Source organism: Rhea pennata, chromosome 5 (genome assembly GCF_028389875.1).
Source record: "Rhea pennata isolate bPtePen1 chromosome 5, bPtePen1.pri, whole genome shotgun sequence".
NCBI classification, from domain to species: domain Eukaryota; kingdom Metazoa; phylum Chordata; class Aves; order Rheiformes; family Rheidae; genus Rhea; species Rhea pennata.
This window is the reverse complement of record NC_084667.1, coordinates 63597558-63621014: the sequence shown is the minus strand read 5'-3', so window position 1 is coordinate 63621014 and position 23457 is coordinate 63597558. Positions and strand designations below refer to the sequence as shown.

General features: G+C 42.0%; 1 protein-coding gene across 2 annotated transcripts in view; it reads left to right on the top strand.

Annotated features, from left to right (window-relative positions):
* MNAT1 (MNAT1 component of CDK activating kinase) overlaps positions 1 to 23457 on the top strand; it is a 122564-nt gene that overhangs the window by 55175 nt on the left and 43932 nt on the right. For both annotated transcript variants that reach the window (XM_062577342.1, XM_062577343.1), the window contains exon 6: positions 731 to 856. In XM_062577342.1, the coding sequence (XP_062433326.1) occupies positions 731 to 856 (126 nt within the window). The remainder of the gene's footprint in view (positions 1 to 730; positions 857 to 23457) is intronic.

Here is a 23457-nt window from a genome sequence, read left to right as displayed (position 1 = left end):
TGTGGATAGTCAGACTAGTTTATTAGAAAATTACTTGTCCAATAGTTTTCTGGCTCTCTCAAGAATATAGTATATATATATATATATGTTAATAATCAATCTGTTGTAGCCTAAACATGAGATTTTAAATAGTTAATTTGCTTGGCTATTCATTTTATTACTTTTATACATTAAAAAAAAAATTGGCTGGTTTCCCTAAAAATAAGTTGGTAAAGGAGAAAATAAATATGCTGTTGGTTGCACTTACAATAGTGCCATTGTGCAAACCAGAGCAAGGATCATTTCCAAACGGCCTCAGGTGAAATCTAATGGGAAGCAATTTCAAACTGGTCTGAGTTCATTGGTAGAAAGAATGTGTCTTAGATAAACATCTGATCCAAGTTAGACTACTTTGTATTATTCCTTCTCTGATTAAGTTCTAATTTATTTTTTTATTTAATAAATATAGTTGCGTTGGCTGATTGGAATAAGGAGCCTGTTATATTGTCTTTAATGTGGATTTTATAAAACTGGTTGTTTGCAGGTTAGTCTGATTTATGGGGCTGCTGCAGCTTTTTCCTATTACTGAAAATGATCGTTTTCTATAAACTGTTCCTCCTTTAGAGGATATTTAGCATTATGTAGCTCTGCTCGTGATGGCCTTTCAGACGCAGTTTGCAGTTTTGAAGAATATGCAATGTTAATATTTATTTTGTTTTAATATTCAGATTTGTTATTTGTATGTTTACAGGAGAGCTCCAGTCTTCCTGCTTCCCTGCTTTTAGCTCAGCATAAGGACAGGTCTACTCAGCTAGAAATGCAATTGGAAAAACCCAAAACTGTCAAACCAGTCACGTTTTCCACTGGCATCAAGATGGTAAGACATGCTTCTTTCTTTCTTTGAATGACTTTCAAAAGAGCCAGCTTTTCCTAATATGAAACTTAGAGGTTATTATTTAAAGTTGATTTATATATTATACAAAATAGTTTAATTCCTAATTACTTATATAACTTGAAGAGAACAGTCTAAGAAATTCATCACTCTGCTAGTTGGAATGTACGACATCTTTTTATTGCATACTTGTCAAAAAACAAGCTATTTCTTTCCCCTTGCAAAGTTGTGTGGTATTTTGAATTATTTTTGTTTGTTTGTTTCTTATTTGTGTCACAATTCTGGAAGATGATATTTTGGAATTTTAAGAAAAGGCTGTACTCTTTTCAGATTTACTATAATCACTGTGGGAAAAAAAAAATCTGAGTATGAGGGAGAGAACCTGTTGGCACCGTTTTCCAGATTAAGGATGCTATTTTCGTTGTTACTGGAATCTGGGAAGCAACAAGTATTTTGTTTCAAACGTGCTAGTTAGTGCTCTGTGGCAGCTAAAGATCTGTCAGCATTCCTGTTCTTTGTCACTCCATAGCACTAGTACACCTCAGTCTGTGTGTGGAAATGCAAGTTTTTTAAACTTTTTTGTTCTTTAGGGGCAGGGAGAGTATTTTAAACGTGTTATGGATCTTTTTTGCACTTCAATGGTCTTCTGTTTTCCAACATATCTTAAAAATAATACATATTTTAGACTATATTTTAGAGTTGATAGTGCCAAGTGATGTCTTGAAAATAACACCCCTTCCCCAAAAAACAAACAAAAAAAAGCCAAGCAAAAACCTTTGTATCAAAGCAGTCTCCCATCAATTAATCAATCAGTTTTGTCAGGGATATCTGTACTATGTTCGTTGTCTGTCCGTTTCCCCCAAAGAGTTCACAATGTAATAGCATCTGCAGCTTATTTTTCCAAAACTGATGTCATCTTTTGTGAAGTTTTGCAGATTGTTCTCTTGTGTTCCTGTAGCATAAACTGTATTTTCTTCCTTTTTCTTTTCAAAAATCTGAGAGTTTGGAAGGAGATTGATATGCTTTATGGTATACTTCTTGGGTGTTTAGAAAAGCTGGTTTTCAGAAAATGTTCATCTTTCATTTTAAAAAATACTCTAAATGAATACCTGTGCATTCTCTACTTATTAGAATATATTGTCAGCGTTTCTCAGAACTGTTGGTCTGTCCTGTGGGAGAAGAAAGAAGATATAGTTATGCTACGTAACGAGGACAGTGGAAATACTTCCCAGTCCATTTGTAAATGGATGTTAAACAGTCTTACGCTGAGACAGGCATTTTAAATCTGCAGACTTGAGTAAACTTCCTCCAAGAGTTGTGAAAGAATTGGATGAGGAGATTTCTATCGTCATGCCAGTTGCATCTTAATGTTTGGAATAAGAGGGGTGGAACCTCTAGGTGACTGAAAGGATGATAGTTATTTTATCAGTGTTCAGAAAGTGCAAGTAGATGATTAGTGTAACTAGTTCAGTCCTACATGTAAAAACAAGCAAACAAAACCTGACTGACCTTAGTCCTAGGTGAAAAAGATTAACCTCCCCCCACCTCAAATTAGAAATAAGTACGTTAAAAAAAAAAAAAAAAGTTAAGGATAGGCATTTTTAAAGTTGGAGATTATTGTTTTGTGGGAGTGGATTCATCAAGCAAAATAGATTTTACACTCTGATAAAATTATAGATTTGGCTGAAAACAAGGAATGTTACTACCTGACATTGATTTAAAAAAAATACATAAAAATTACATTATACAATAATAACAATATTGATATGCTCCACAGTAAATAGATTAGCTGGCTAACTTGCAATTTTTGTTGGTTACCACAGCATGGAAATATTTCTGTGGGTATTCTGCAAGAATGCAATTCCGTGTTTGGAAGCAGATGTTGAGTGTCTATGGATGACATGCAAGTTGGCAGAGTACAGGGCAGTTTTGACAAGCTGGCCTCATTTGAATGAAATGTGTTTTAATATGGCTAAACGCAAAATTACAAATAGAAGAATAAATAACAGGCTCTGCGAAGTGGATTTGGAAGTCTAGCGAGACGAGTAAACCAAGCTGACCCTCAGCCACAACATCCTTGTAGGCCTTGGCTATGTGAATGGTGCTGGAGTAAATAGGAAAGGACTTGACTTTTGTTTGGTAAGTCTTGCAGACTGAAGAGTTGTGCAGAATGCATTTTGAACACAAAATCTGGAAAGAACGGCAATAAGAGCTGCCGACATTTGCTCGAAAGGCAACGGCTTTGTGCCTCCGGCTTAGGAGAAGGTTAAGATATGACTCAGTGTACAGTAAGCACCTCCTCGAGAGGGGACATGCCAGGTCTGAACAGTGTAACAGTAAATGTAACAAGAACCAGGAGCCTCAGTTAAACAAATCGGAACTAAATGGGAGCTGAGGGAACACACAAGAGCTGAAGTTCACGCTGTTCCAGTGGGTAATTGCCATCGCTGCTAAAATCCACTGTGGGATGTGATGATCTCTGATTCTTGATGTCTTCACATCAGGCTTGGGACACCCCCTGGAAAGTTGTCAAATGCAAGCTGTTGAGCTCAAATCGGAGCGTGTTTCGTGACGTGTAATAGGGTGCAGCGTGCGGGGTTCGGGGCAGCCGGTGACCCGGGACAGCGTGTTTTGTGGAGCTGCATCCTGGGAAGAAGTCGGATGTTGCTGCGCCGCTCTTCGGGGGCAGCACTCCGCAGCGCCTCGCGTTGCTTTCGCTCCGCTCCTGCCTGACCGCTGGGGCGCGCGCCGCCCGCGCCCGTGGGGGCAGATCCTCCGGGTGCTGAACGTTTGTTAAAAGTACTGTTCAAATTAATGCACCGTTTGCCTCTGCGGCTTTGCAAGCGAAATGTTGTTGCTGTGAAAAGGCATTTTCAGGTTCGATATTAAAGAGTTTCAGCGGCACACGGATAATGAATCGCCATGTGCCGCCCTCCCCTGTGCCTTTTTCCTAGTAGCTCGGGCCACTGACCTTTTCTGGTGGCGTTTTCCTTAATTTTGTCTCACAGGAAGGGAATCCGGATAGAGCTAGCTGAGATGCATGGCTAATCTTGAGCTTGTGTTTACAAAAAGGCTTTATGAATATGCCAGTTGTGGCACCCCCCCCCCCCCGTTTCTTTTTTTTTTCCAGCTTGAACATGTGTTTTTCCTGGGATGGTCTCAGTCAGAGATGTTCTTCAGCCTGACTGGTAATCGGACGTGTTCCTCCGTTTCTGAATCAAGAGGCATGCCCGCTCTCGTCGCCTGGGCAGCGCTCAAGGAAGTTGGCTCATTTAAGGTGTCGTATTAGTGCTGCGGAGTCCCCCTGCTTGCAGGGGGAACAGGGGGCATCTTTCTGTAGTAAGCTAGGTAAGAGCATCCCCTATAGCATAGGAAAGATGATTAGATTATCGGGGTAGGGTCTCTCTCCTGAATTTTTATTATGTTAAATTGAATGTTGTCCTTCTCGAGGAAAAACCAGGAACTGCTTTTTCCTCGTGGTCTAGTGGCACACATCAACTTCCTCTTTTTAATTTATTTCCGTAGATTTTATCTTCTATGCATTAAGCATATCTTCCTAATCGTCAGCCTGATTTACCTGCATAAGTGGGGGAAAATGCTTCCGACCTTTTCTGCTTGTCATACTCGTCATATTAGGGAATAGGTTTTCTGCATATTTGAATATTTAAAATGTTCTCATTAAATCTAATCTCAAATCAGCATAAAGCTATTAAAAAAATTATAATCGTAATTGTACTTATTGCAGTAGTGCTGCAAATACTATTTCCTGCCAATGCTTGTACTGGAACAGATTTTGGTATCAGCCAGAAAGAACAAAGGTGGTCAGAAATGAATAACTTTTCCAGGATTTCCAGGACCTTTCAGGGTGTGCAGGGTATGTCTGGGCAAAGAAACATTCTTCTGTTCCACGGTGCATGTAACGATCATTTCTGGTTGGGAGATGGTTTTATTGCAAAGCAAATTCTGAAGTGTAAGAGGTGTTGAGAATGCATCGAGCATGAGTGGTAGTTTGCAAATGTAGCAGGAATTAATTTTGTTACAGTAATTCTAAGTTTTCGTGTTTCTGCTGCTTACAGGGCTGCAGGAGATGTTCGGTGCTTGTAGTTCTGTGCTTCACATTACTGTTGTGGTTAAAAGTGCAGAGGCTCAGATCCACAGAAGTGCAGAGGTATTTAATTCCTCTTTATTTTGTTGGAAGCTGGGAATATGCAGGCCTTGGAGTCTGGAATCCAGCTCTTTGCATGTTTTTAAAAAAGTATGAATACCACAGACTGGCTCCAGTGAACGCTATCTTAAGCAATGTTTCAGGCTGCGTGCCCTGTTCCTGTTCTGCTGCTTCCAGTTTTATAATGTTTCTTTGCTCCCTTCCCCTCCATCTCCCGGGAGACTTACCCTCTGGTGGAGGTATTCTTGAAGTAATTTCACGTAGTTAAAAACTCTATTATCTTTAATTGAATTGCCCAAATAGGCAAAAGAAGAACACAGGTATTCTCTGGCCTGCTATCATGTGAGCTTTCCCTTTACATTTTATAATCAAATACCTCAGAAGTAATCTAATGCACCATTGATTATTCAGTGTTTTTGTTTTTATTACTTAATAGCGGGGGGAGTATTTATTAATAGAAATATTAGTAGACACTGAGGTGAAGGGCTCACTGTGTTGTGTTTCTACACTTAGGGTCATTAGCAGGATGGTCATCGCCAGTGAATTTGCAGTTTAAGTAGGTGCCTCGGGGAGGGAGGGAACCTGATGCGCAGAGGGGATGCAACTTGCCCAGGGTGAGATAGCAGACCAGTGGCAGTAGGAGGAACAGGACCTAGACCTGCTAAATTTTTAATCTTCAACACTACTACTATCTAACTCACAGCAGTGGTCTTAATCATGATTTTCTATGTACCTGAATATTGCCAGGATTTTATTAGAGCTGTTGTAGTTTCCAACATGGGTAACAGGCAATCTGCAGCAGCAGAAGTTTGCAGGAGGGGGTAGTCAAATTAGTATTTCACAGGAATGAATCTGTCGGATGCGGGATGCGTAGGACACCTCACGAATGCACGTTACTACTAAGCTGAGCGTATCAAGTGTGAGGGAAGAGATTTCTTGCAGTGTAACACTTGCATTATTATTCTAATGAGAAAAAAAATTCTTATTTTGCATTATTTGGAGCTATTTCTTTTAAAACGTTGACCTCATCAGCTCAGGTTAAATTAACTGTTCTTCATTATTGCCTTTTCCTACAATATTGCTTCCTGTGCAAACAAACGTTGAACGGCTGCTCCTGTTTTTCAGTCTGCTTCTTTTATAGCTCATAGAGCAATTATCCAAAATCCTGTTCCAAATGCAAAAAGTCTCTCTAAATACTTTTTTAATCAACTGCGCTCCTTCAAAGTAGCTTAGACATATGCCAGGTACTCTTGAGGTAAGTGAAGTCAATCTAGCATTACTATTTAGCCTACGACTAATCTGCAGCTCCAGAGAGTACTTGGCCATCCCAGCTGTGTGACAAGGAACTAGTTCAGCCTTCCAGCCTTGCTTTGCCACTTCTTGCTGCTCTGTTTTTTTTTTTTTTCTTTTTTTTAGAAAGTACTCTTTAGCGGTTGCTTAAAGTTTATATTATTATTATTGTTATTCAAAGACCCGAATCAAGCCTATTTCCTTCCTTTGCTGTTAGCTCAGCTGGTCTATCTTTGGGCAGAAGCAGTTCAGAAGGAACTGATTTCTTGGAGATGTGTGCCAGCTGGAGTTTGGTATTTTGTGTTTACTCTTCATTCTGTGCCTTTTTTTTTTCTTTTTTGCAACTGGGTGAAATAGTTCCCGTTTCACAACATTTCCTAGTTTGTAGTGTGCCCTAAGGAAGGTAAAAGGTAACGTATACACTTCTTGACGCCTGTTGCAGCGTAGGATGTGAGCGTGGACGGAGTCGCTCTTGGCTCCGTCGTGTAAAGGTGCTGACGGTGCTCTCGTCGCTGGTGCAGCGTGCTCAGCGCCTGTGGGTGGGAGGCCTCGAAGACCCCCCTGTTACGCACCGATCCGAGCGGGGCTTTGGGATGCGATTAGAGCGGACAGTGAAATTCCTTTTGTCGGTGGCCTGTATCTATGTGCTACTGAATTCTCTTCTTTCCTCATCCTTCGCTCGGAATAGTCTCCCCTAACCAACTACCTGAAATTGTGCTAATCCACTGGAGGAGGGGGAAGGTTTGAAAAGGCTGGGGATGTCTTGATTTCTTTTTGATTTCTGTCACCGAACTCTGTGGTCTAAAAGTAGCGTTTGATGTATGTATCTGCTTTCAGCACCATAAGGAGTGTCTGGTAGTATTTCTTTCTAGATTCCTGTAGCAAAAACACTTTATAAAACGGTAATTTCTTTCATCTGAGAGATTAGGTTATTTTGCCATTATAAATTTGACATCTGTCTGTATTTACAAGGCTATCTCATTACATGAGAATATTGCATCTGGTTTCTTTAATACTTGCTTCTTCTGAGCTTCACGTACACTCAGTAGTCGATGCATTCTCGTGCAGCTCACGACTGACTTGCTTGTCACGTAAAAGTGAGCACACGCTGGATTGCAAATGTAAGGACTGTCTACCTCTGTCAGTGCCGTGGCTCTCCTCCCGGCCCTTAACCTGGGGGTAGGACGCTTCGCCCCGTAGCTCCCCTTGGGAACGGTGCTTCTGAAGAAACCTTTGCAAGTGGTTCCTAGATTTAGATTTAACTTCAGAGGGAAACTGCGAAAACACCTCTGTCTTTTACTGATGAACCATGTTACTGCAGTCAGAATCTCAGCGTGTGTTTTCAAGGCGAAGTAGTGTCTTCAGGCCTGTAGGCTGTCTCAGAACTGTGTTTGCTGTAGAGAGCCCACAAGTAAAGGTCTACTTTTCAGTGGTGCTGTACATTAACTAGACCTAGCGGAATCAGTGACTGAACCTGTGCTATGAGGCTGCCTCCTGCGCCTTGCAGCCTTGGTTTCTGCATGCATGCTGGCCACGTCCCAGTTTGAGCCAGGACAGCCTGGGCTGGGCATCGGTGCTGTGGCGCTGAGTCCCCTTCCAAAGGGAACCTGGATTTGCAGAGGAGAACGGAAGTCGCAGAGTTTTTCAGCAGGTTTCTGGGTGAGAATGGTCAGAGCGTTGACCTTGTGGAGCAAACCATGGAAGCAACTTCTTTGGAGTGCAGGTGCACGTGGGTGCACGTCTGAAAGCAGGTGCCTGGTGTACAGCCCTGGAATATGGAAGCTCTGCTAATGTGATTCTGCAGTTGCTAAGAACTCTTTCACAATACCCAGTAAAAATATTGCATGTTGCTTTAGCTTTGATTTGGTTGTTATAAACAATTTTTGTTTTAACAATAAACATTGCATTGATCTGATGAGAAGGATATGTATGTTTGAAAAGCAAGAAAGGAATAAAAAATGTGGCTGCCAGATTTCAGTTATCTCCTAACTAACAATACATAGATACAGAATTCATATATATGATCTAAGGGACACCAGATAACTGGATCTAAGTATTTTAACACTGATCTGGAGTGTCCTGTGATGTACATATTGCTCATTTAAATCTCATAGTAACTTTTGAAAAGCACAATGGAGGATGATTAGCAGTAGTAAATATATTTGTTTTACTAAATCTGTAGTCCTCTATTTAAATAAAGATGTTTTGTTAAGATTCAAACACATACATGCCTAACTCTGCTAAAGCTTTTTGAACTGTTTTTGAAGTGTATGCCAGATGCACTTTATTTAAAAGTGATCTATCCTCAGAATGCTTCCTGTGCACTGCAACCCACAGACTGAAGTCTAAAACATTTAATTGGTTTTGGGCTCACTGTGTAATTACTGCTGTATCAAAGCGCCTAAACATTAAGCACTTTATGTTGACTTAATGAATTTTTTCCCTAATGTAGGTGAGAAATACTTTTAAAAAAAGCACAAAGCAAACAACAGTATTTGTCATTTCCTCTCCCCATATCTTACACAATGCTAGCCTTGGAAAAGGAGACTGGATTCTGGAAAAGCAATTCTAACTCTCCCCATATCTCTTTACAGGATTGCTGTTTGGAATGCTTTAGGAAAGATGCTCTAGTCGAAATTAAACAGTTTGGTGGACAGACATAGTCAGAGACACTTGACCTGGTTCTGTTTCATGGCTGGGCTCTTTTACCCTGCTCTGTTAGAATAAATATTTGTACATTCACTTTAAGGCTCCTTTACATGGCCAAAGCAGCACATGATTATATACACATATTAGTCTAAATAAGAATTTGGCTCATAGGTTTGCACAGCTGTAATGACAGAATTTAGTAAATGAAATAGTGGTAACGCTGTTAGTTGTAGAGGAGGTGAACAGCAAGACAAACGTATTTGTCAGTAAAGTCAGTGACTCCAGGTAGCAGTGGAGCAGATATATCTTGTTTTTATGTGTCACTTTTGGGGATGGAACCATTTGTCTCTCCCCGCATTTGATTTTTGGAGTTGCCCAAAGGCTTGTTGCTCCATATCAGAGCAGCCAGGGAAAGAACCGGACTTTACGTCCTAATGCAGGATGGCCGAGTGCCATCCTAAGCAAAAGCTGGACCTGCCAGAGTAGCTACAATAGCACAAAGACGCATTGTGATCGATCTAAGGAAAATGCCATTTAAATCAGCCTGAGATCTTCCTATTTGAGTCTTACAACTCTGAATATATTATTGCTTGAGTAGGTGTTACTGTGAGCAATAAGGAGAGATCTGACTGAAAGAAAGAAGGTGCCTGGGAGGAGAGTCCAAAAAACCAGCTGGCAGGGAAATAAAGAATAATAATAAAAAAAAAATCTCAATCATTGTTTGTTTTGGAAAGATCATGCTTTAAGCACATGGAAATACTTTACACATTTGAGAAGTGCTGACTTCCTACATGCCTTGTGGAGGAACAGCAAATCATTCATGCAATGTAAACACATATATAGATTGTTCCAATATAACTTTTTCAGTGCTGCTGTTTTTTTTTAAACAAGATAGAATTTAGTACATCCATCCTCTTCTGATGCAATGCTTTGTCCGAGAGTTGCATACGTTGTGTTTAAAAATTTGTGCTAAATGAACAGTGAAAAGTTGAACCATGTTTTTAATGCAGAAGGATGTTAAATATTGCTGCTTGATGCACTATTTAAAAGTAAACATACTCGAAAGCAGCGGTAAGGCAAAATAGAAATAAATATCTTGTCTAAAGGTATTAATATAACCTATCTAATTGTCATCTTGATAAAGATGATGTAAAAAAGCTGAGAGATGGCACAGTTCATCTGCAGGGGCTGAATTTTCAGTTGGGGAAGAAAAAGGAATAAAATAAGAAACTCAGGTGCCAGAATTGCAGAGGGTATTTGTGGAATCATATAAACATAGAGCTGGAAGGGGTTTCGAGCAGTCACCCAGTCCTTCCTCCGCTTGGAGGCCGGATCACTGATGCTTAAGTCATTCCTGACAGATACTTGTCTAACCTGTTCTTAAAGACCTCCTAAGATGGAGACTCTGTGGTCTTCCCGGGCAGTCTGTTGTAGCCCTTCATTGTCCTTGCGGTTGTATTTTAGGAGAAACTATGTAGCTGTACATTTCCTTGGTGTGATGCGAGTCCATTAGTTTTGCCTCTGTCTGCATAGACACAGGAATTGGGCTAGTCTTTTCCTCTTTATAGAAATGTTTTATGTACTTGAAGGTGACTCTGTGGAGGGAACTTCAGCAAACTAAATATTTTACTATATTGTTCTAAAAAATAGTTCAGGCATCTTAATTGTTCCTTAAACAACTATAAAAGAATTGCTTTCTTCTGAAAATCTTTGGTCTGTTTCCACTTCACACAGTAGCTATGAAATATGTAACTCAACTGATTCTAAAGGACTCTTTAGAGTCTTAATCAGAATCTTAATTTAGAGTTTTAATCAGAGGTTAAAATTCACTTAAAAATATAGTAAGGGCATTTAAAGAAATGTAAGAACAGTGAAAGATTTGGAGCCATTTAGTCAAGCTGAAATAGTAAATTTGTGTATGGGCATAGAAGAGCGTTTCTGGATGTTTCAGGATCCCTTTTTCCTACCATTTATCTATGTTCCTGAGAACATTACCTCTTTAAATCCTTTCTTCTGTTGCTGCTGATCAAAGTAATTCTGGGTCATTCCTTGATCCTGCTCTGTTTACCTGAAGGAGAGCTCATGACCTGGAAGGGCAGGACTGGGCTAAGGGGCTGGCGGATTCCTCCAAGTGGGCCGTCAGTGGGATTGCGTCTGCTTTTGAGGCTTGCCTGGTAGGCACATGTGTACAGACAGGTCTTGTAGAGCACGTTTATTCTTGGTTACTCCATTTCTTAGTGAACTGTGAAAGTCTATTTGTCTGTCAGGGCCTTAATACCTCAAATATCACCTGGTGTTGTAAAGTCTATGCATGCTGCTGCACAGTTAAAAGATCTCCCCTGTGCTTGTGCTTTCTTCCTTGCTTGTTCTCCAGTTTGCCTTCAGACAGGTTTGGGATAAGTACAGCCTACCTCTGGGTTTCCTGAATTTCTTACCAGAGTTGTTAAGCCGCGCACAGAGGGCTGAGAGGAAGACAAGTGCAAGCATGGCTGTAGCTGCTACTGGGAGATGATCTCCAGCAGGAACATGGGAGGGAGTTCTCTCTCTGCTGCTGGTAGCAGCAGTGGTGGTGTCAGGCAGGGTGAGAGGTGGGGGCCTGGGACAAGAGTGTGGGATCAGGAATGGTAAAGAGATGGAGAAGGATAAGGCGGAGGGTGAGGTGGGAGAGGTAGTAGGGATTTTGGATAACCCATGCTTTGGGTATAATGAAGAGGGGATGGAATAGTGAAAGGCTGTGATGATGGGGACATTTGGGGCAGGACTGGCAGAAAGGTTGTAATGAGTGGGATGGGAATTTGTAGGGAGAAGGGGTGAGGAGTGCTGGCATGGTATTGGGAATTGTGGGAGAAGGATTTGGGGAACTGGGAGTTTTAGTACTCATTTGACTGGCTGGGTTCCTGGGCAAGAAATCTGGTGTCCGAGGGCAGTAGGGGACTGGGCACACACCAGTATGTTTGGAGGTGACCCCTCCGCACTTCTCACCAGGACTCTGGTTGTAAGCAAGGGTCTACATGCAGGACTGCTGTTCCCCACAGTGTCTTCTGTTTTGCTTTGATCTCTGTTACCAGATATGCTCTCCCTACTAGTATATTAATCTCTGCAAGGAAAAAATCTTCAGCATGTTGATTGAGGCCATGCTGTGTGTGTGTGTGTGTGCGCACGCGCGTGTGCACACATGTGCGTATGTTCCACCTCGTTGCTGCACCTGAACTTGTGCCTAAGTGAGCATCACGGACAAACGAGAGTTTGCTACAGGTCTCAAAGGAGTCAACTTCGGAGTTTTAAAATATCACATTTGTAAATTAATAATACATTCAAAAATACAGATGTGTTTCAAAGGAGCTGTTAGGAGCCTTTGTTTTCAAAAGACAATATTCATCCAAGATGCATTCATTTTGTGCTAGGGTACATTGCAGCAGAAGGTATTTCGGATCAAAGAGACAATGTTTTATACCAAGGAGACTTCAATAATAATTTTCCTGAAAAATGTTTGTTCAGGTGCAGAGGGTGGGAGAAGGGAATATTGTTTTAGGCAATTGGTGTTGGACATCAAAAGGTGAATTTCCCCATGTATACCTAGTTTGGATTCGGTGTGTCAGTCGAGGTGTTGCTGGAAAGGAATATTGACAGCATTGGCCACTTATGAAAGAGAAGTTATCCTCCTGAAGGAGTGCCTTGGTCTTGAAAGGTTTGGCACATCTTTGTTCCTACTAACATTTTTTTCAGAAGAAAAACCTGGGTATGGAATATATCGAAACAGAGAATTAACTGTTTTAATTTATTGTTCTGTTTTGCCTAAACTTAGTTGTTACACAGGTAACACTGTATTTGGGGGAAATACAAGGCCCTGGTATAATTAGTGACAGGCATGATGTTTCCAGCAGAATATGAGGCAGAGCAGTATAATCCTGTGAGCCTTGCAAAGAAGGCAGTAGATAAGCATGGTAACATGTATTTTATGCAGGCTCTTTTAAAAAAAAAATACTTAAGAATATTGTGGATACGAAGAAACCTGCTTTGACTAGCTTAAGTGCATGTGGGTAATGGTATGGACAGGAAATGGAAGGACAAAGTGCACATGTGGAACAATCTATCTAAATAAGCTGGATGGAGGCCAGGAAACAGGAATGAGCATTATTTGTAATGATTAGTAACAGGAAAAAAAAAAAGAAAAGAAAAATAAAAGAAATGATGGGTTTGTATAAGAACAGTGATGCTTATATTATTTTGGAGTAGTGAAGTAGATCATGGAGGAGGTAAAGGGCACATTTTAAAGGTGGTACAGAAGGAATTGTTGGAGGACGGTAAAAAAAGGAAATATAGGTGAGTAGGTTAGGGGGAGGAACTGTTTATATGTCTTCGAGGACTGTGCATAGGAGGAAAGAAGCATGTGTATTTAGGGTTGAAGCCCGTTCTCCTGTTTCATCTCTTGAAAGAGGAGCATGCATAAATACAGCACTGCTCTCTCGTCCAAAGTGTGGAAAGAGAATCGCAGAAAAGCGATCCTCTGCGAGGCTGTCATAGGCAGTGCTCGAGTAAACACGACCCTCTGGGGTGTGCTGCGCTGACTTGCTGACAGATCTGAAACGGATCGATGCGGGCATGCAATCCTTGCTGTCTTTAGGCAGTCACTGGCGGCAGCGTTTAGTGCTGCCTGCGTTTGTATACCTGTGGGCACGCGGCTGGCATAAAATAAAAGCCGCGTACCTCCGAGATGTCTAGCTTGTAACGCTGCCCTGCAACAGGCCCTCTGAGTTCAGAGAAGCTAAGTTTGATGGAAGGATCAGCAGGGAAACGTGGAGCGAAGTTTCTGCCTTCCCAGAAAGGTAGGAGTTTCGGTAAGACCCTGATGCTAGCGACACTGCGGAGTGGCAGCACTCTCTGCGCGTTCCCTTGGAGCAGGATTTGCGCCAGCTCATGGCTTCAGTTCAGAGAAGGGATGAGCAGAGGAGCTTCACTGTAGGGTCTTCCACTAGGTTGCTGGATAAAGCAGAGGGCCTCTGGGTCCTCTCTTCGACGGAAGAGACCTTGGCCATAGCATCTCCAGTCGACACCTGCAGGGCTTCATGCGTGCTCAGATCAAGCAGGTTTTCAAATCTGTTTGGAATAAGGAAAAAAATATATATATCTGTGAAGGTGCAGTTTATCCTAAAGCATGATGTTGAACCAGTTTAGTTCCACTGGTAGTGTTGGATACAGCATCTGTTTTGTGCTAGTTTTTAAGCAGACTTGTGTCTGGTTTGTTAAGTAAATTTTGGATGCGAAGTTGAAAAAATGTGTCACTTTTAAAGTAACAGAAATATTCTTAAGAGTGATGCACTGATTTAACTATTATTTTTAACTCTGCATAAATAACTCTAGCTGTAACTGGCTTGCCCAGTACAGCTTTGGCATTAATTGTCTGTGTGTCACCTAATAGAAGACCTTGGGAAAGAAGTTAAAAAAAAAAAAAAAAAAGGGCCGTGGACAAAATAGTGACGGTGTCTGGGCTCTTTTTTGTGTCATGCAGAGCAAAGCGTAAGCGTGGCGGCACTTACTTATTAAGCAGCGAGGTGCGTGACAACGGCAGCTTTTCAAGATGTGAAATACCTCCTTGTAGGAAGATCCCCCTGTTCAGAGCTCGGGACGCTCTGACTCTCCTCGTTGTTAGATATGACGCTCTGATTTGTATGGTTGATGTAACATGGTAATGCTGGTTTATCTTCTGTTATCCTCAGGCCACCTCTGCTCTCTTGTACTGATGCCGGGGGGCCTAGAAGGAATGAGTGGGCTGTGCTCTGGGTAGCACAGGAGGACCTAGAGAAGTGACCTTAGATAGGTAGCAAAGGGAAAAATAAAAATCAAGAAGCAGCTAAAAAAAGCCTCCAAACCCAAGAACAACGAAAAACCGTGGCTGCTATGCACATTCTTGTAGCGAAACCTCTTTCTGCAGCGCTGGAGCTGTGGAAGCGCAGCATGGACCCAGGAAAGACAAGCGGAAAAGCTGGGATGAAACATTTGGGACGGAGATGGAGGGAGGAGGGGAGCACAAGCGGTAGGAGAACGGGAAAGAAAACCGGACTTTGGGGGTAAATGGTGCATTTTGGGGGTGGGGGGGGGTGGAGAGAGAACCTGTACCTTGCAGAGCCTGTGGGTAGTGCGCCTGTGACAGAGGGGGAAACACAGCCGTTCTTTATTTTCCCGGTCGGAGGTATGCGTACAGGCATTGCCGACTGTCGGGACAGCTGACACTGCGGGAGGGGGACTTCGTAGGGGAATTCAAAGGTTTAGATAAGGGAATATTAAATGTTTCCATCACAGTATTTCATTTCAGTTTAATATCAGCTGCTTATCAGATGAAGCTGGTTTGAACATGATTTTTGGACTGTGGTGTCAGTGCGACTTCATTTGGGTGTTGTTTTTGTCTTGCTCTCCCACCCCCACCCGCCCTTCCCTAGCAGGACAAATTTTTTTGATGGATCAATTAGGAAACCCTGAGGAATGCGGATAATGCGGGTAATGTGGATGATATGGTTACGACTCTGACCGTTCTGGCAGATTCATTGCATTTATAAAATCTACCACTTTCACAATTCTTTTATACTTTCCATTTCTTTGTTTGGTTCATTTGATTTTGAATGATTTTTCCAATTTGTGTAAAGGCATGCAAAAGTATTAAACTAAGCCCTTGGAAATTAACTTTGTAGACCTTTTCTTAATATTCTGAAATCTAATTAAAAACCAGTAAACGTTGTCATTCATCATTTTGCTATAGTAGTGCATTTCTCATGGAGACAGACTTAATATCCTGCAGCAACTTCATGGCATTACAAAAATAATTAATGGACCCTTTTACGGCCGTGTATGTTGCTACAACGTGGAATAATACTTCAGTGTTATAACTGAATGGTGTGCTAGGAAACGCTAATCCCTGGTGGATAGTAACAGGAAGTATGAATATTACTTATTAATAACAATATAGAACACCTTAGCACACGTGCTTTTTCTGGGCACTTCTACCTTTTTGGAAATGATACTGAATTTTAATTGCAGAGAATTGGTGGCGAGTAAGAAACACTGGTGCTGTTAAGAAGATCTGTTTATTTAAAAGCCTTCAGAAGTTGTAAAAGAGAGAACTTAGCCGTATGCGCGGGATGAATGTTGTGCAATAATGCCCCTTCGCTCCCCTTTCATAATAAATCTCAGCAGCGTATTCATCTGAAGGGCTGCGTGCCAAAAAGAACAGGTTCGACTTGTCTGCGAGGATTTACACCACAGTAAAATGCACAACTGCTTTTGGAGAGGTCATTGTGAAGGTCAGCGGGCCCGTCCGCGCCGCGCAGTCGGAGCGACCCGCAGCAACGGCTCGACGGAGCGCACTGGGTGAAATCAATGTTTAAAACCGCGTATGAAATGTGGCAATACGCTGGAATCGTTAAAGCACGTGACTTCAAAGCGTGCGTGCTGTTTTGCAGAAAAGGAGTCTCCTTTTTTTTTCCCCCCTTTTTTTTCTCTCCCCTCCTGTAGGTTTGCATCTCGCACCCTCTGCTGAAGGTATCTCTTAGGTGAAAATGCAAAATTTTTCTTAGTTCCTGACAAATAACATTAAAATAACTCAAACTACATCTAATATAAACACTCGTAAACCATTAGCAATCGCCTCAAAAATATTTGGTCTATTCAGTTAAAACACCTCACTGAGATTGTAGTGAACTACGTGGAATTTGGAGACTTTAAAAAGAGAAAAACCGAAACAAAACAAAACAAAACCCACTCGGGTCCGAGTTTGGCCGTAGGGTCACTATGTCTTTAAATAAAAGATGATGATCTTTTCGCATGGCAGCCGGCCATTGGTGGGGTTCAGAGCGGAGATTAATTAGCAAACTTTGGAATGCGCTACGGCAAATGCAGCTGATTGGCAATAGCATGTGGGGCAGCAACTGGTGGAAGGCGACTGCTCCTGACCCGCCGAGCTATTTCCAAAAAGACTTGGGGGTTCTGTGATGTGCTAGTCTTTAAATGGCACTCTGCTGATTGCATCAAATTGGTGGTTTTCTGTTTACGCAGATTAGTGAGTATACAGATTAAGGGATGTGCGCTTTAAAAGAAAGCTGTAAACGGTATTTTGCAAGGCAAGTTTTCTTTTGCAGCTCTTAGTTGCACCCCATCAGTAAACAGTGGCATCCCTGAACATCAGTTTGTGGAGGACTGTGGTTTGTCTGCATTGCCTTTTGCAATATTTTTTTTTTTTTTACTACCAAGAATTTGTTATGAATTTTTTATTATATGTTGCCAAAGACGCTAATTGCAATTAATTGCAATTAATTGCAGTAAATGGTGTCTTAGACTTCTGATCCACTCTTTAAAATGGTATGGATTAATGAGCATTTTTGTCGTATGATTTATAATTGTTTACTTTCTTCCTCGTAATGTTTTAAAGACTTGATTGGAGAAACTTGGAAACTTCTTTGCAAATCAGCTTTCTAAGAATACTTGATCTGTCTGGTGTAAGTAATAGCCCCAATTATACATAGTCCCGAGTGGGGCTGTTTTCTGAACTTGTGTGAGGCAATGCAGGATTGGGGACCAAATACGAAAATCAAGATGATTTATGTAATAAATTACTGCCCTTGCGAGAACACTTGGAAACACTATATGCTTCTTAAAAACTCTTAAAATTATTTTATTAGTCTCTTGGTACCCAACTTCATTTAAAGGGAAAAAAAAAAAAAAAAACCCAACACCAACAAAATCAAGTGTCCGTTTAAATCAATAAGCAAATTCTCACTGATAGCAGTGAATGTTCGCTTCAAAAACGGCACGTGCGGTCTGAGTGATCTGGTGAGATCTGTCGTGTTACGCGTAGCCCGAGTGGCGAGCCGGAGGCCGCCCCTGCCGACCGGGCAGTTACCGCCGACCCGGTCGCGCTGAAATTCTGCTCTGAAGCGGCCTCGGGCGACGGTTCGCTGGCGCAGCGCGCGTGGGCGCCCCGGCCGAGCCGCGAGGCCTGCGAACGGGGGACGGGGCTGAGGAACGCTGCCGCGGCGCTGTGGTTTTTACCTCCCACCCAAGATTAATGCGTAACCGAGGGGGAAAGCATGTTTTCCCCAATTTATTATTGGTTGATAAAAGTTTGCGTCCAAAACTAGGGCAAAGCTATTTTGGTTAGCGGTGATTTAAACTGTTTGGATTTCTTTAAAAGCTTTCAGGATACGGCCCTGCCTCTTTTTGCTGAAAATACAATTTTCTTGAGATTTATACATCATATCTTCGTTTTCCTTTTCTTTGCCAAAACTGAGACAGTTAAAAAAAAAAAAAAAAAAAAAAAGGGGGAGAGAAAAAAACAAAAAAAGCCCCAGACTATGAAGCCAAACATGCTAAAAGCTTCTTGGACACCTTGTCTTGGCACAATAGGATTAATGTGATTTTTCTTCCAGCAGCAAAGTTGGTGGCGGGGGGGCACCAAGACCTTCCCCTCACCACCCAAACTCTCAGCATTTGAAAAAGAAAACGGAAAACGATTATTGTTCGTATCTCCCGCAGAGTTCCTGACTCGCTTCCGTCGCCTTGCCGGTGCGCGTCGGTTACGCTGCTGCCGGCGCGGGAGGGCTGGCGTCGCCTCCGCCGGGACGGCGCGGTGCGCAGTAGCCCGGTGTTGCTGGATGGATGGCTTCCCAGTAGATGGGGACTTAGGCCGGCCTGCTTAGGAGGCAATTTTTCTTGGTCAGCCAAAACGCAGCTCTTGCTGGTGAGTCCAGAAGTGCGCGCGCACGCTCAGTCGATCTCTCGTATCCCCATTTGCTTGCGCCACTAATTAGACTCAAAAGGCTTGGCAAATCCTCTTCGTGTGGGAAGCCCAAGTGCAAAAACTCGCCTAATTTACTTTATTTAAATCAATATCATCCTGCTCAAGGCCTTTTGGAAAGCACACCTGAGTGAACGGTGTTTTAAGTTAACACAGTGTCTTTCTTGTTCGCAATAAAAGCTCGTTTCATTGGAAAAGGATGTGCTTACGGTTACCTTCTGCAAGCTTTTGCCGTGTTAGAGGTGGAAGGACTCAATTTTGCTGCCTGCACGCATGCAGTGTCATTTCTGAAATTTGTGCTTTGGAGATTTAATATCTCAGTTTGCTGTATTTGAACTCAGTAATTCTTTGAACTTGCAAACAAGAAAGTGTGGATAACTTCCAATAGGTAGTTGAAGTTGGATTCTAGGAAATGCCTGTGTTGGTTTAAACCTTATAATTGAAGTTTGATTTCCGTCTGAAAACTGCAGTATTTTGGAGGAAACGTAAATACAATCTGAACTACTACTACTACTTCTTTTTTTTTTTTTTTTTTTTGGTGTCTTTAAAATATGCTCTGTCTCTTAAAGACAGAAAATTCATTCCAGAGACCCTCGATATTCAGACCATGCAAATATGTTTCTGTTCACAAGGGCCTCGATTCAACTGTTGATCTCTAATCAGCACAGCTCACTTACACATGCTTTCATTCAGCAGATACGGATCTCTAGTGGTTTAACTTGAATATAACATTTTTGGTTATTGTGAAGCTTCATAGAACAGAGAAGGGCTAAGGCTGGAAGTTGACTGAGATGATTTAGAGTTTTATATAAGCACATAAAGCTGCAAGTTGTCTTGTTGTGCTTGGTTTTGAAAAGCTCTTACTAACTACTTTGACATCTCGCTTTTATTCTCAAACATCTGCTTTAGATTGTTTGCCATAAAAGTGTAAGAATTAATCTTTCCCTCATTTTTGTTATTGCTACCAGAAACCAAGCTATTTTTATTACTTCTTATATAGAGATTTGAACTTAATAGTTCAGAGTTGAGGAGAAAATGAGTGTGTATTTTTCTTAAGCTTACAGGTAAGGCTAATTAAATTTAAAATTTTAAATGCATAAAGATATTGGACATAGCTTGTTAAACTGCAGAGTAATCTCTGCTTTGCTTTGTTTATCCCCAAATTAAGAGTTTGCAGGGAATTCAGATGATCAGCTCGTTTGAGTTTGTCTCTCAGAGCAGCGGCTGTCCTGAACTGATCTAAGGCATTTGCATCGTCTGTGCCGAGCCTAGTGCGTATTTTCCTCTATGGAAATACCATACCGTAGTATACCAAAGTCAAAGAAGAGAGACCCTTTCTGTACCTTTAGTCCTTTGATTAACAAATATTTAAAATTGTTGTTCTTGGGGCTTTGTTTTTTCTTGGATTACAGCTCGTTTGCATTGCTTCCCAAGAAGGAGTAAGCAACTGCGACATGCCGTTCCAGCACGAGCCCCCATCTTCAGCGTGCAGCGTTGGAGCGATTTCTCTCCCCGTGCGGTTCTGCACTGAATTTGGGAGCGTTGTGCTGGTGTGGGTTCATCCAGGACTTGTGTGGGAGCACACAGGAATCGTCCTTTCCACCTTGGAAGAGCTGCTCGTGAGGCGCTGCTGCCTCTTCTTCGGGAGCCTCTCTGCACCCCGCTAGAAACGCGGCGTTCGTGCTGCCGTTGCGAGCTGTTCACAGCGGTCTCCTCTTTCAGTATCTGGGGCAACACTTGCTCTGGTTGATTTGAATACGACCGTTTTGGCAAAACGGTTCATCCTTATTATATAAATAGATGACTACGTGGGGTTTTTCTTGGTGTGAGTGAAATAGCTGTGATAATATTGCTGTTTTCTTTCAGCTCGTTATTTCTCTAAAATGAGATAGTAGGTTTTTCAAGGCAGGAACTATTTTCTTCTTGTTCTGTGGATACTTCAGATGTTTCTGGTTAAAGCTCAATGCTTTAAGGAGCCACAAAGCCTTAGCCGTTAAAAGCATATTAACGTACTAGGCCGTGATATGCCTCGGCTTCGTGGAGGGACTTTTTCTGCGAGGCTGCCGGGATCAGCCAGGGCTTGCGACAGAGTTCCTGATCCTGGGAAGTTCTGTGGATCCTGGCCAAAGTACTGCTAATACTCGACTGCTGCTGGAAGCCTTCGCTGCCCTGAAAGATGGGACCGTAAGCTCTCCTGTGCCTGTGGTTCAGGTTTAAGTACCATTTTGATGCAGCTAATTAAATCCTAGATAGAAACCTGCACAGATGAAAACAAAACCTGTTTGGAAGAACAAAAGAATATGTTTTGTGAAGAGTAAAAATACAGTTTCTTCCACCCTGGGGAGTTTTTCTTTTATTTTGACAGAATTGATGTGCATTTTCAAGGCAGTGCCCTGAACTGGAAGTGTATTACGGTGGCAGGAAAAGTGTCTTGGAAGCTGCTTTATTTTACTGTCCCCCAAATAATCGGCTAATGTCTACTTGTGCTCTGTGTGTGGAAATGAGAAAAAAAACCCTAAAAATAAGTTATTGTCACTCTATTTTAAAAATATTCATTTTAAAAGTATTCCTAAAGAGGTTCAATTTTCTTTTTAAATTTATAGTAAATCTAGTCCATAAATACTGCAAAGACTTAACATGTACTGCTAATGCCTGATAATGCCTTTTTCATTTTACTACTTCAGACTGCAGTTTTTCTAAATTCTCACTTTTCATCTCAGTTTCTAATAATTTGCCTATGACTTTCTCCTCTCCTTTGTTTTTTTTTTCTCCTATTCTATTCATGCTTAATTTTCTTCATCTGCCTTTTGCCTAATATTACTGCTTTTTTTTTGGTCCCCATTGCTGTAAAAGGTTTCCTGGGTTTTTTGTTTTTATTCTTTTTTGCTAGGCAGTCCCTCCTTAAAATCTAACTCTTTAAGGAATCTCCCTTTATTTTTTCTTTGACTGTGATGTTCTGTATCTTTATCAACATACACATGGGTCATATAACATATATCTGGGCATAGACTGTATGCTCAGTCACGTAGGGAGTATATGTGCCTCTGATTTTTGCACACTCCAAGTTTCTCATCTTCTAAAGACTTAGATCAGCTTTCTTTTTGGTTTTGTTATTTTAAGCAATCTTTCTTTTTAAATCATCCGTCAAACAGTACATTCCTTAGAAATGATACTGTATAGCTGTGGATTTGTGCTTTAGAGGATCCCAGGAAAGAGCAGAAAGTGGAAGACAGCTCTGTATGGTTGTTTATACGAGTTTCTGTTGCCTTCTATTAATAAGCAGCCAATTCGTGCAGACTTCACCGTTCTCCAGGAAATCCTCAATAATTTTCCTGCATAATTGATGTGTTATGTCAGCGTAACACTCAATTTTACTGCAGCAAAATAAGAACACCGGTAGATTGAGCTGTACCAAGGCCCAGATCGATGGGTGAGCTCAGGTCTCTGCTGGTGGGTCTGTTCCCCTTTAAATGTTGTGTGCCACCGCGCACAAAGTGGCGAGTGTCGAATTGACTTCTGCCTCACGTCCCTTGGAAAATTTGATCCTTAATGCAGGCATTTAAAACAATATTACATTAAGGCCTCTAATCTTGTAATTAGGCTGGCTGCTGCGGAGTTTGTTTGCTGATAGCCAAATCAAAATGATCACGGCTCCAGAAGTCTGACAGTAGAAATGCAAGAAAAGTTCACTTAATTCTACTTAATGCTGCATCGCTAACATAGCGCGCTGGGAGACGGCATCGCAGACCGAACAAACGTCGACTCTGAGTCGCTTCTAGTGAAAGTTTGTCTCTGCAAAATGGGAAGACGTGCAGTTGGACCCTGGAAAACAGTGCCTGAATGCCACAAAGCAGCCGGTCCAGAGCAAGGCTCTTCAATCCAGCTGAAAATGGCCCAGCAGTGTTGAGGGTAGTTCTCCTAGCGACCAAAGGCGCAGAAAAAGCCGAGCTTAGACATAGGGTCGGGTGGATTGCAAAGGCAAGAGTGAGCCCGTAGGAGCTGGGATCGAGTCGGGAGCTTGGTGCAGGGCTGAGAAAGGAGCCTCGAGAAGCCTAGGGGATGCCTAGCTGCACGAAAACGCCCTGGTGTTTTTATTCTCCCTTTTCAGCAGCGACGTCGCTTCGCGTACAGTGCTGCCCTTGAACGGGGATGGGAATTTGGGGGGAAGCTGGGCCGTTCTTGCCAGTGCTCTGAAGCCCGCGGCCGTAAACGAGCGAGCGACTCGTCGGAGCAAACGTGCGGACGATGGCCCGGATCGTCGCGGCGCTGCGGCAGCTAGCCTTGGAGACCCGAGGAGCAGATGGGCAGCGTGGTCCGCTGATACGGGGAGAGAGCGAAAGACCGACTGCTTTCCTGTAAAGAGAGTAGTCACTAAATCCTGATACTGGCGCTGAACCAGAAGAATTGTATTTCAGTGTATTAGACGGGCATAGGATTTCTTCTGAGAGATTAGAGAAATGTGGCTTTTTGTCAAGAGCTTAAAGATAAGTCAGGTCAGCTAATTGTTTGTGTCAGAACGTTACAAAGGAAAATTTTGGAGGGGAGTTTAACTGAGCATGTGATTCAGCCCACGGACCGACGCGGTTAACCTCCCAGATACCTGTTTGCACGTAATAAATCACATCTATGTGAGCGCCTTTGTTAACAGCATCTCCAGTGCTCTTATTTCCTCCTGTATTTCTGCCCTCCCTAAAGAAA